General features: G+C 42.7%; 1 protein-coding gene across 1 annotated transcript in view; it reads left to right on the top strand.

The window, feature by feature from the left end:
* otud7b (OTU deubiquitinase 7B) overlaps positions 1-12,850 on the top strand; it is a 46,037-nt gene extending 33,187 nt beyond the window's left edge. The window contains exons 11-12 of the mRNA XM_080754856.1: positions 4,575-4,653; positions 7,041-12,850. Of these exons, the coding sequence (XP_080610982.1) occupies positions 4,575-4,653; positions 7,041-8,552 (1,591 nt within the window). The 3' untranslated portion in view covers positions 8,553-12,850. The remainder of the gene's footprint in view (positions 1-4,574; positions 4,654-7,040) is intronic.
* The last annotated feature ends 455 nt before the right edge of the window (positions 12,851-13,305 follow it).

Raw genomic sequence — 13,305 nt, 5'->3', positions numbered from 1 at the left:
AGATGCACTGTAATTGGCCGGTAGTGTATCATGTGTGTATGATCTGCGATGTGATTGGCCAAGGTATACACAACGTATACAGATGATGCATATTACGTCATTTTGCCGCGAAATTCTCCCCCCCTCACGGCTCATAGAAAACCTATAAAGAGAAGGCTTCAGAAGCTGAAAATAACGGAGTGGGTGTTCTAAAACTTTAGCGATTTAACAGTTAGGACAATTTTAAGATTTGTTTTATAAAAAAAGTTACATGGTATAACTTTAAATTGTCACTTCATAAATGTGAAGATACCCTGTATACTAGGGGTGCTGATCTCCATCACTGAGGCGATTCGATACGCATCTCAATAGACTGCCAGCGATAACAATATATTTGTGATACATTGAAATCCTACCGATACGATGCATTACGATTCATACATGACCCCGATGCGATACGATTTACCCCTGTTCCCGATACGATGCATTGCGATACACCCCTTTTTTTTCGATTTTATTGCAATTTGGACTTCACATCTGCTATACAATAACACCAGTGATTCTCTAACTTTTACATTTTAAGGACCATCATAACTCAGAGAGTACAAATGGAATCAATGAACCTATAACAAGAGTAAAACTAAATGTAAACAATTACTGGCAGTCACAGCTGCAGTAAACAGTTCAATATGCCTCGGAAACACAGGATAGAATGAAATACTACATGAGAAACCGATTCAGACATGCAGTGAATGATACATCACGATACCATACATCACGATTTCAGACGTCAATATTGTACCGATACACACTGAATGAACCGATTCACTCGTATCGCGCACGTTTGTGATTAATCTCAGCATCCCTACTGTATACACTTATACTGTGTGTTGATTTGTTTACCATTGAGTGAGGAAAAAAATTACATTAAGCTAATCATCTGGGGACCCCACAAAATAATTCGGGGACCCCCCAAGTTTGAGAAACACTGTTCTAAAGAAACATTCTGTGCATTTACCTCCAAGGGTTTTCTTAGAAAGTTAAATGTGTATTGATAGAACTATCTTTTTATTATTATTATTATTTCTTTTACCAGCATATTCATCAGAACATGAATTACACACAAGATAATGATACAAACATACAGTACAAACAAATGCACCATGCATTCTTTGTTTTGAATTTGCACATGCTAACTTTTAAATGCACACACACACACACACACACACACACACACACACACACACACACACACGGATATCCCGGCTTAAGGACAGAGTGAAAGTGTTTAAGGATTGACTTCTGACTCCAGATTAGTGACACTCACTGCTAGTGACAATGAGATTAGTTGTAAACGCTTTCTATGAATGGAGCAGAGAATACCCCAAATAGCAGCAAGTGAAAAAAAGAAAATATATAAAAATAGGTGGGCTGGTTACTTCAGTTGATGACAATGTTTGTGTATTTGTATTTATAAATTGATATACTTTAATCACTTTTAATACATAAATGTCTTCTAAATCTAGGTTCTGTTATTAGAAATGACTGTCTTTTAGACAGTACCTAGTAGTGTAAGATCTGTAAAACCTTCTCTGTGTGTGGTTTAGTGTGAGTGCCTGCGTTGAAACCTGGATACATGTTCTATATTGATTCAACACTTAATAAGGATTACAGTGATTGATTCAACACTTAATAAGGAATGGATTACAGTGATATATTGAGATACTGTAAGTGCTTCACTAAAGCAAAACTAATGAGTGCTTCACTGCTAGCCTGTCCAAATACAAAGAGTTCAGCAGTCCATCTCATGTAAAGAACCGGTGCTCCTAATATTTGGTCCAAAATCCTCATTGTTAATTTATCCATGTGTAAGTCCCAACAGTGCACACACTCTCTGGCTTGGATTATGCTTGACATATTAAATGTTGATACCGGCGATTATTCCCTAAGACATGTTGCATTTCTTTTATGTTGCCATTTGGAGAAAGCTACTGAATTAATGTTAAGCCATCTGCGTCACAGAGGATGTGTACATACACACAGAGAGTCTTTTGGATTTCAATTCATATATCCTGGTCTATGTCATATGCTGGACAAGTTGGGCAGATTTGTTGGGAAAACGGGCATAGAAACTAAACCTTTGTAGTTTAAAAACAAGGAAAACAATAAAGTGATTAGCTATGTTGTTGACCTCAACCGTTCTATTCAGGCTTCTCACAAAGTGGGGTATGGTGTTTTTTTTTCACTTTTTATAAACCACTTATTTCATTTACATACTACATGTATTCATTGGAGGATGGATCGCACACAGTGGCAAGAGTTGTTTTTTCTTTCTTTATTATTACATGGATGATAATAAAGAAAGAAAAAACAACTCTTGCCACTGTGTGCGATCCATCCTCCAATGAATACATGTTGATCTAAAGGGACCGCACCAGTCGAGTCAGAGCGCGGTGGTAACCAAAAAGTCTATTTACATACTACATAAACAGTATTTCCATTGTTACCATGGAAACAAGTTTAGGATTGATATATCAAAATGGATATGTCACGAAAAAAACAATCAAAAGCAAAAATAAGGTGATATTTTGCTTGCTTTTGTATGTCAATAAAAGTATGTCAATAAATGTATTCTATTCTAATCAATATGTTAATAGTAGTTCAATAGTAGCATCAACATATATTGTATGTGTGCATGCACACATTCACTGGGGCTCTGGTAGAAGAACTTGATGATGTTTCATTTGGGGCGGCAGTGGCTCAGGGGGTAGAGAAACCGCCATTAGAACACAGAGGGTTCCCAGTTGGATCCCGGGCTCCCCCAGTGTAAGTGTCGAAGGGCGGATTCACACTGCGGTCTTGGGACCGGTCTCGAGGCTACTTGGCAGATGTTTAGACCGGTTTTGACAGTGTGAAGCTTGCGGTTTTCCTTAGAAACGGATAGCCTCGAAACCACCTCAAGAGGTAGTCTCGAGACTGCATTGTGCGACCTCGAGACCGGTGAGCAGCAGTGTGAAGCAACCGTCCTCAAAACCGGTATTGATGTTGAACGTGACCTCATATAATGTCGACGAGTCAGGCGTCGGCACAAATAAACACTGGGTAACAGTTGTCGACATGGCCATGGGATCAGCGACTTCGTCTCACAGAGAGATTGCTTGCTTGTAGGGCTGTCTTCTAAAATTATTTTTTTATATCACCAGTTAGCCTACTACTGCGGTGCGCTGGACTGGTGTCATGTACTTCCAATTGAGAGAAGTAACAATTGGCGAACAGTTATTTATTGTCTCGCACCAGCGCACTGAGCGCAGGGCAGGGTGAAAGTGAGACGGAACGGCCAGAACCACCGCTCCGTTAAAACATTCGGAACACGGGTCTGTAATCATCATGTGTTTAACCCGAGAGGACCCATACTGTGTGTGTGAGACGTGTGTGTACTTTTTGCTTTTTATGCAAACCGTAAAGCAAGCAATCAATCAATCAATGCGTGTAGTTGTGTGCTGTCACTGCTGTGCTGTTTAGGCTGACCTAGGATCAGATTCAGGTCCGTTATTAGCCGCGAGGCAGCGACATGAAGTATGGCTGTAACTGTGAGATGATAATGCTGCTCTAGGATCAGATTTACAGCGGGGGGGAAAGAGATTGGTGCGTGCGTGCATGCATGCGTGTGCATGATGCGTAGCAGCTATACTCCTGCTGTCGCCCGTCGGGAAAGAAAAGCAGAAAGAGAAAGCACTAGCCTACAAGTTAAACCATGAAAACAAACCGAAAATAACCTATATCCCTGACTTTTGTTTCGATGTTATAGATTCCTTGGCACTGCTATGCCTGCTTGACGTGCCATTAATGTGAATATTAAGCCACACTGTGGCTTGTGAAAGCGTTTCAATTGTAGGCTACGTTGATTATATATATTAAATAATAAAAATAATAACGTGTGCTACGCTGGACGTCTGAGGTCTGACACAGATACTCGCTCATCATTCTGCACGTTTATTACTGGCTCATCATTCTGCACGTTTCTGCCCCTGGAAAATAGCAGATCTACAAGCTCACAAAGCGTCGCGGATGCGAGGCATTGTGAGCTTGTAGATCAGGGAACGTCGCTCGACCCAAGACCGCAACACTGGTAACCACACTGCGCTGTCGCGCGTCATTGAATTGTTACACCAGCTTTCGTGCCTGAATTTATTGGCGACCACCATCAGCAATGTCGCATAGTTGATGACACTATGTGCATACCGCCACCTATAGGACCGGGCTGTATAGTGCTAGTGATCTCCAGGGAGGCCAGAAGGTCTGCCAATGTGAATGCTGGCCAGCGTGAACCAGCAACCGTTTTCAGAATCAGTTCTAATCAAACGGATTGCAGTGTGAATCCGCCCGAAGAGTCCTTGAGCAAGACTCTGAACCCCTAGTTGCTAACGGTGAGCAGGTTGGTGCCTTGCATGGTTTCCTCTGCCATCGGTGTATGAATGTGTGTGTGAATGGGTGAATGTAATGCACAATCTATGTAAAGTGCCTTGGATAAAGGCGCTATATAAATGCACCATTTATTTCACACCATGATTATTCCCTTTCTGTCTTCTTTCCAGCGTTGCTTTGTCATTGGAGGCCAAGCTCCAGATGTTGCACAGCTACATGACGGTCACCTGGCTGCCCCTGCCTTGTGAGGTACAGATAACATTTCACACAAAAGCCTGAGAGATGTATTTCCAGTTTTCAGTACTTTTACTTCTACTCCACTAAATCTCAGAGGCAAATATGATACTTTTACTCCATTACAATTATTTGAAAACTTAAGTTACTTTGTAGATTTTGATTATTATGCGGGCCTACCGGTCGAGGTGCATACCACATAGGCTCTGATGCCTGACAGTGTTTTGCGGGTTCGAGTCCCGATCCCGACGACCTTTCCTGCGTGTCACTCCCCATCTCTCCCCATTTCCTGCCAGTCTACTGTCTTATCAATAAAGGCATTAAGCCCATAAAAAAAAAAAAAAATCTATAGCCATGACACTCACCAGTCGTTTTGGACGAGCAAATATAAATTGGGCTTTAACCCCTCTTGTGCCCATCCCGAACAAGTTCGGCTTTTTTTCAATACAATACAATGTTTTTTTTGCTATTTTACTCACCCTGAGCTGCTTGTAGAGATGTGGGTGGTCCTGGCTCGTCCTACGCTTTCCAACGACCGATTCTAGATGGTCCGACGATTTATTCCATTGAAAATGGTTTAGAATAAAGTTTAGAGCCCACCCAAAAAAACTCAATCTATACTGTCGGCGGCGCGACGTATTCCGGGGTGCCGATCCCGATCTAGTCCGGCTTTTTTAATAAAATGAATTAATTAATCGGAGGCCTCAACGAAGCCCCGGTCTAATTTTGGATCCAGGCCGCCTACCGCGCTCTCTTTCCACCGGCCCGTAATCGGGTAACGCCGCCGCACCGCGCCGCCTAATCCAATACATTCTCACATCTTTAGAGACCTTTTTCTCTGAACTGTGTTCCTAGGGCAGCGACAAGGTTTTTTTTTTGCGGCTAAATAGCCTCAGATCGGGCTTCTAAAAAAAATCAAACCTCGGTTCGAAGTGGAGCGGTGAATTTGAGCAGCTGTACCCTATGTGAGTGAGTGAGTGAGTGTAAACTGTGCCTGTGAGTGAGTGGTGAGTGTGCCTGGCCTGCACAAAACAGCGCCCCTCCTTTAACTAGTGTGTTGTGTGTGGCCACTCAAGGTATTGCCAGGCTACGGACATGGCCAGCCAGCCACCCAGCCACCCACCCAGCCAGCCAGCCACCCACCCACCCACATACCCACGGACATACCTGTCTATTGGGAGCGCTTTCACCGCTCCAAAAAAGAGCCGATAGCTAACTCTTAGCTCTCTTCCTCCGGCCCGGGTCCACGTTCATAACACTGCATGCAGTGAAAACGCAAACCACTTCTGCCTGGGTACCCGGATGTTACTATGAAGCCTTATGGAGAAATGTCTGGCACTCTAGCGGCCTCTTGTGGCCTTGGCACAAACTTGTTAAAAGGGAAACTTGCAGTGTTGCCTCATCAGTATAGTATAATCATTTCCTTTTCAAAAACATTCCCGCCCTCCCCTCTCAACATGCGTCTGACATCCAAGCTAAAAGAATGATAAGCAGATGTGAGAGCTGGTGTTTTTGTTGTATGGAACTACAGTATGTGTTTTTATTGTAAGCAGGCCCTAATGTGTTTTTTATCAGGTCTGTCGTCTTCTCCCTGGTATATAAACTCTGTGTGAAAACAAACCACACTGAGCTGTTAAGGTCATAAAATGACGCCACACCGCCACTGTGTCAATGGCCCTCTTGTGTGCCACACACTGATGCCAGCTAGTTAGGAAGGATAACAAGTTCATGGCAATTTCACGGTTAGCTTGCAAGTGAGAGGTAGCCATGGAGAATTTCCTGTAATAGAATTGCTTCTAAGAATTAATAATAGCTCTACGATAGGAGCTTTGTCCACTTTTGTTAGCCCTACGGAATGCCTTGGCAAACAGGGATATTTTATGACTCAGTGTTTTTTTGTATGAGAATGATGCGTCATCATCTAGGTTATACGGTTTCCCAGTATAGCATTATTTATTTTATAGCCTCTCAAAGGAACTGGCAGAAATAAGGAGGAACGGTTCTGCTCCCAGTCATCTGATTTTCTGTTCTATTTTCTCGGTTGGCTACCCTGCAACATTTTGCCCCATTGCAGATTACTCCTTACTATTACTACTTTTACCCTTTTTTTTCAGGATTTCGGGGTGGTAAACTAACTTCTAATGAGGATTATTATTTATACTGTTGTGTGTATTGTCAATATTTCCTGTGTTAGTGTAATGCAGTTAGTGTAGCTCTTTGTTCTAACAATTCGCAATCACATTGCTTTGCTTAAGTTTCGTATAATTATACCCATTGATGATAGCTTTCCTAAAAATGGGCTAGCTTTAGCCTGTTAATTAGTGCTAGCCAGTCCTGGGTTTGGGGGTTCTTTGTCCCATACACATCTGTCTTTTAATGAGAGCTTATCTGTCTCCCTCCAGCAAGCTCCTCTGGCCCAGCCTGAGTCGCCCACGGCGTCTGCAGGAGAGGATGCCCGCACGCCCCCAGACTCAGGAGAGTCCGATAAAGAGTCGGTTAGCAGCAGTTCCAATGGCAATGGAGACACAACCACTGCGACAACGGTCAACGGAGGCGGGACGTCGAGCAAGAACAGCTCCTCCTCCTCATCCAGCTCATCCAGCAACAGCTCTTCGGGGACAGGTACAATAGGCAAGGACAAGAGCAAGAAGGAGAAGGATAAAGATAAAGACAAAGACAAGAAGAGGGCAGACTCTGTGGCCAATAAGCTTGGCAGCTTTGGCAAGAGCCTGGGCAGCAAGTTGAAGAAAAATGTGGGTGGGCTGATGACGGGGAAGAACGCAGGAGCAGGAGGAGCCAAGCAGGAGGGTGGGGAGAAGAAGAAGGGCTCGTTGAGGGGAAGGAAAGGCAGCAAGGACAGCTCCCCCTCAGCCCACGCTTCTGAAGACTCTGGGAAAGGCTCACCCTCCTCAGGCAGCGAGCGGCTCAACGGGACAGGCAGCAGTATGAGCAGCAATGGTGGCAGCAGCATTGAGGGGGACCCCTACAAATACAGTGCTGATGTCAAGGTCAGCCTGGGCATCTTGCGTGCTGCTATGCAGGGCGAGAGGAAATTCATCTTTGCTGGCCTTCTCACCACCAGCAACCGCCAGCCCTTCCAGGAAGAGATGATCCAGCGTTATCTGGCTGATGCGGAGGAACGCTTTCGAGTTGAGCAGGAACAGCAGCGCCGGGACGCGGAGAGGAAAGGTGTCACCAACGGCATCCAGCCACCCAAAAAGGAGGCCCCCCTGGGCACCACCGACGTGGGCTATCGGCCTTATGAAGCCAAAGAGGAGCTTTCGGAGAGCTCAGTGGCCTCCTTCAACCACCTGAAGTCTTCCTCCCTCAGCCCTTCTATGTACTCTGGTGTTGTTCCTATCCCCCGCCCTTCCTTTGTAGACCAGCCCCCTGCCCCGGCACCCCTTACTCAGCACCTCCATATGCACGGCTACATGGAGACGCGGCGGCAGCTAGCTGGCGGCTCTCCCGCTTCCTCCTACCCAGGTCTGCCCTCTTACGCTACCCTCCCCCGCCATTGCCCCACGGCGCAGGGCCCTGTCCAGCCCCACTACAACTACCCGCAACAAGCCCCTGCCTCCCTCAGCCCCTCCCGCCTCACCCCCTCCTTGGCCTCCTACCCACCTCCTCCTGAACACGACACGCCGGACTACCTTGTGTCCGAGCCGGCGGGCGGAGGCTACAGCAATGGCTTCCGGGACATGCGCTCCACCTTGGACTCTCGGAGCGGGCCACCCCCCGTTAGACACTACTCGCTGGGCAGTGCCGGCGGTCTGGCTGGTCTGCAGTCCACCCGCTGCAGGACGCCCAGCTGCACCTACTACGGACACCCGGAGACGGGCAACTACTGCTCCTACTGCTACCGAGAAGAGCTGAAGAGGAGGGAGACAGAACCAGCTATCCATAGGTTCTGAGCACAGACTTTATCGGGTTTAGAGTTTTCCGTAAGAGTGGCCTTTTCAGTATAAGACAAGGCTACGTGGGTCGACCTCTGAAAGGACAGGAGAGAGGCAAGACCAGCCTTTCCCTACTCCGCTGCGTCACTTCCTGTTGGAGAGAAAAGGCAACAGTAGTGTGTTGCAAACAGGTTCGACATGACCGTAGAGTAAAAGGAATGGTTGCTGATGGCCAGGGTCCCACATTAGATTATAGAACTAACTGCACTTCTGTTACATTTTGCTGTGGCTCTTATACAGGCATTGTGTGTGTGTGTGTGTGTGCGCGTGTGTATGTGCGTGTGAGTGAGTGTGTGCGCTTGCGTGTGTGACTGTGAGCTGCAGGCTCTCCTCATTATCTTTGTTGAACGCCTTGCTACTGTCTCCTCCTGGTGGAGAGAATGTATATGGCAGGCATCAGCACCACACAAATAAAGTCACTAACACACACAGGCACACATGCACTAGTACGCAAACACACACATAATACACTACAGAATAAGCACAAACTGAGAAAAGCTTGGGTACCTTCACTCCATTTGTGGTGAGAATATACGGCTTGGTAAATTGATGGGTGTTTGACCATTTGAAGACATCCAGTTTTTGGGTTATTTCAGCGTTACTGCAGATTTTACACTACTGTTACTACGATGCTGGTGTTCCATGTTCCTCGGGAAAGAGCAGGGTTATTCCTTCTTGAGTTATTTATTGGTCATCATACAAGTAAATGCAAAGCCAGGCTATCGTGCTTATGCTAAAGAGTTGAGTTACCGCGGGTTGCGGTGGTGCTATTGTTCCTGGAATGCAACAGATAAACCACCAAGGATTCAGCACATCTGCTCTACACTGTTAATGGCATCTCTCTGGCATGCTTTTCAAAACCATTTTGTTTTTCTTCCTGAATGAGGCCAAGATGTCAAACATTTTGAAGATTAAGAACACTGCGAATATAGTATACTGACGTGGGTGTTGCAGAAACGATGCAGCAGAGAGCTAAAAAATGATGTCCACACTACCTGATTTGGAGTTTTATTTTATTTTATTTTACGGCGGATGAAATGCTATGCTTAATTTATACTCCGTCGTACAACAGTGTCGCTTGCCAGAAAATGGCAGATCTAAAAGCTCACAAAGCGTTGCATGATGTGTCACTTGCCGAAAACAGCAGATCTACAAGCTCACAACACGTACGACAAAGTATAAATCAGGCTTTACTGTCCCTCACGTGGGTCTTCCTGTTTTGCTATCCACGATAGTGGATAGGTGTTTCATTTTTGTAGCCAATGTAACTATAATATTGCAATTATACACCACCAAAGTAAGTTTCATCACATATGTTGCTTGGACCTTATTTTTAAAAAAATGTTGGAGACACCTGTCATTACCAAAGACCGCGCTATTCTGATATACTAAATTATTCTCACTGGTTTCCTTTTCTGTGAATAAGCAAATATTTTTTTTATGTGATATTAACTTTGAGAGCAAAATAACAGTCAACAAATAATTGTTCAGAGTTGCTAATAAAGAATTGGGGGTGTCCGGTTATGACAGATGTCTTCCATTGGTGTTTCTATATCTCACCGTGATAAGAAAACACCAATATCTGTGTACTGACAAATGGCATTTACAATGCATTAACATGTTTTGTATACAGTGACTATATAGTATGCAGTAATTGTCACTGTGATGTTACTAAAGAAAACATCTTTACTCTAATGGTTAGAATGTTAAACGTGTTAACATACATTTTCTTAAATTGGGCCTGTTGCGATCAGAAAAACATCTCGTGTAAGTGATACCTGTATGCTATCCTGACTAAAGGGACATCCTCCTAATTATATTTGTTTAGATTGGATGCTCACCCCAAATTACCAACTTTTGATCAAGGGTGATTTGTCAACTTCCAAGTGTTCAAGCCACCCAAAGCAGTCGCTTAACCTCTTTTCTGCACAAATTCAAGCACTTTTCCTGATGTCCATTATTAGACATGTTGTTACTGTTTTTGAAGGGGTGTGACTGTTGTCCTTTGCTCATGTCAGAACGGCATACACTGCCACCTCCTGTGCTGGAGGGCAGGTGCATGAGTGGGAACCTTCTGTAAAGAGGGGCTCTGTTGCTGTGGAGCTACATTGTAAAATTCTCAGTGTTAATTTAACTCAGTCACACAGTGTACAAAAGGGTCAATTTTGTACACGCTCCCAAGTTACAAATGGATAAATTAACACTGAAGATTTTACTGTGTACAACGTTTTTGGTGCCAGTGTCACCGTCTAGCTCAGTTTCCTCGTTGCCTTTTTCAGTCTTTGTCCTTGTGGCATTATAATCTTGTCAGTATGTTATACAAGATAAGCACCAAGTATTTACACTACTAGTTTTATTTGCTGCGGATTCATTTCTGTTCCCGTCTCCCCACTAAAACAAAACAAAGAAAAGCAAATGGAAACAGCTCCCCTCTTTTTTGTTCATTGTTGAACTTATTGCTGTTGTGTCATGTTTTTTCAGTGAGGCATATCAAATGGATGATATTGGCTAAATACTTTCATTGATCTGCACTGCAGTCAGAAACCTGAAGTCTTCCTTGTTATTATTTCTAAATTCAGTCTATATTAATGGTACTCAGTGTATTTTAGTAGCAATGTGTTTTTTCCACACATTATTAATAATGAGCCATGTTAACTCGTAAAGAGTTTGTTTAAAGAAGCTGACACTAAAAGTAGCTGTCCTGCTCTTTTTGACTGTATCATGTCTGACATCTGTTGATCAGTCTTGAACATTTCAAAGCACAATTGAGTATGCAATTCACTGCCTTGCCCAATGGATGGCACACTTGTACTTTTATTATTCAGTGTAGGAATTTGTCATGCCCTATACCAATAATAAGAGAACATATTGGAGTCATCTAGTACAAATATGAGCGAGACCATCTACTACTTTTTGGCAATTTTTTAAGAAATGTACATTGTCTGCTTTGCATTTCAGTTAATGATGTAAAATGGAAGGACACACACAGTATGCTGTGTGTTTGTGTGTGTTGATGTGTACACTCACACTAATGCTGAATAAATCGGCAATGAATTATGTCAAACAAATTAGGCAGGCACAAACTAAAACACTAATTGTTGGATAATGCCCGTCTTAAAATTATGTTTGTGTATGTGTTTTCACTTCCCTTCCATTAGATTATTGGCTTATGACCACAGCTCCATTTTGTTTTTTATTTTTATGTCCATTAAGAACGTGGATGCCTCACAGAACATGTTGGAACTTTACTGACTGCAAACACTTTTTTTGTATTTAATAGAAAAAAGAAAAAACAATGAGAGGTTGTATAAAACAAGTTTTTTGAGTTATTTTTGTAAACCCAAAGTTTTACAGTGTTTTTAAAAAGATAAGAATGTATATTGTCAGACACTAAAAGAGTGGATGATTGACTTGTAAGCGCCTGAATTTCAGTTGGAAAATCAGTGTTGGATCAGGAAGTGACATTTTGGCTGTCGATGGCAGTTCCCAAGTGAGCCCCTTCAAACTCGAGGCTTTCTCTGTGGCAAATAAATTTCCTCTTTGCTGACCTGGCAAGATATGAAATGAGAATATATTTATAATAAAACCTATATTTTTCTTTTCTTTTTTTCAGAGGTCTCCTTGTGGAATGTTTAGTTGAGATTACTTAGGATGTTCTTTCTTATATGGCTAAAGCCTCATTTATACTTCATGGCACGATGTGTCGCATGGCAAAAAGAACTGTTGATGAGCGACACAACCATGTGACAGAGTATAAATTAGGATTAACTGTTTAGCAGACTGGCTTTTGTTTTTGGGTTTATTAGATTTTTTGTTTTCTTTCTTTTTTTTCCCTTCTTTTTATAAGTTCCTTTTTCTACAGCCACCAATCTGTGCTATGCTAAACCATAATGGTGAGTGAAAATGGAATGGGTGGTTTTTCAAATTCATGCTCTTTATGTCCCAGCCAATTTCCTCCAAATCAGAGCAGAGTGACAGAATTTGTCTTAAGCAGTTACTGACATGTTGTTTTTTTTAATTTTTATTTAATTTTGTACACTTGCTGTCATTTGTATGGGACAGGTTAGTCATCATCAGCAACATTAACATGGGATTCTTTTCGCTGCATGGGACTGGAACTGTTGCATGTAAATGGCAATCCAATTAACCAAATTTGTGCATTACTTTTGAGATGATTTCAGTTGTCTTGGTTTTCTGACCTGTTGTTTTAAATTGTTTTATCTATTAATGTTTTTGGAAGGAGAGCCCAGGCTGTGTGAACGTGCAATCTGGATAGAAGAACATCAGATTTTATGTTAGGTTGTTATTAATTTTTTGCACCGTTTGAATAAATTCTCATGATATTTCAAGAATCTTGTCTTTTTTTACTTTTAAAACCACTTACACGCATCCATTTAACAATACTACGTTACTACTAATGACATTACATTTTGTATTAATTATTAATACGATACACAGAGTGCAACTCAAAATCTTGGGAATCATTTGGAAAAGCCCTTTGTTCTTTGTTATTTGAGGTTCTGAAACATCTTTCTAGCCTTGGCCTAAACATGGATGTAATGCAGTGGAATGGCAAAAACATTCACCATATTTATTGCTGAAAGATAATTTGTAGCTACAGCAAGGCTTTGACTGTTGGTGCTGTTAAATTGTTATTGGTCTTTTTTGTATTTGCTTAACCTTGCTGCATTATATATCACTGAAAAACTCC

This window comes from Nannobrachium achirus (genome assembly GCF_963921795.1).
Source record: "Nannobrachium achirus genome assembly, chromosome: 2".
Lineage (NCBI taxonomy): Eukaryota > Metazoa > Chordata > Actinopteri > Myctophiformes > Myctophidae > Nannobrachium > Nannobrachium achirus.
Note: the sequence above shows the minus strand (reverse complement) of the source record. Positions and strands in the feature narration are given on the sequence as shown.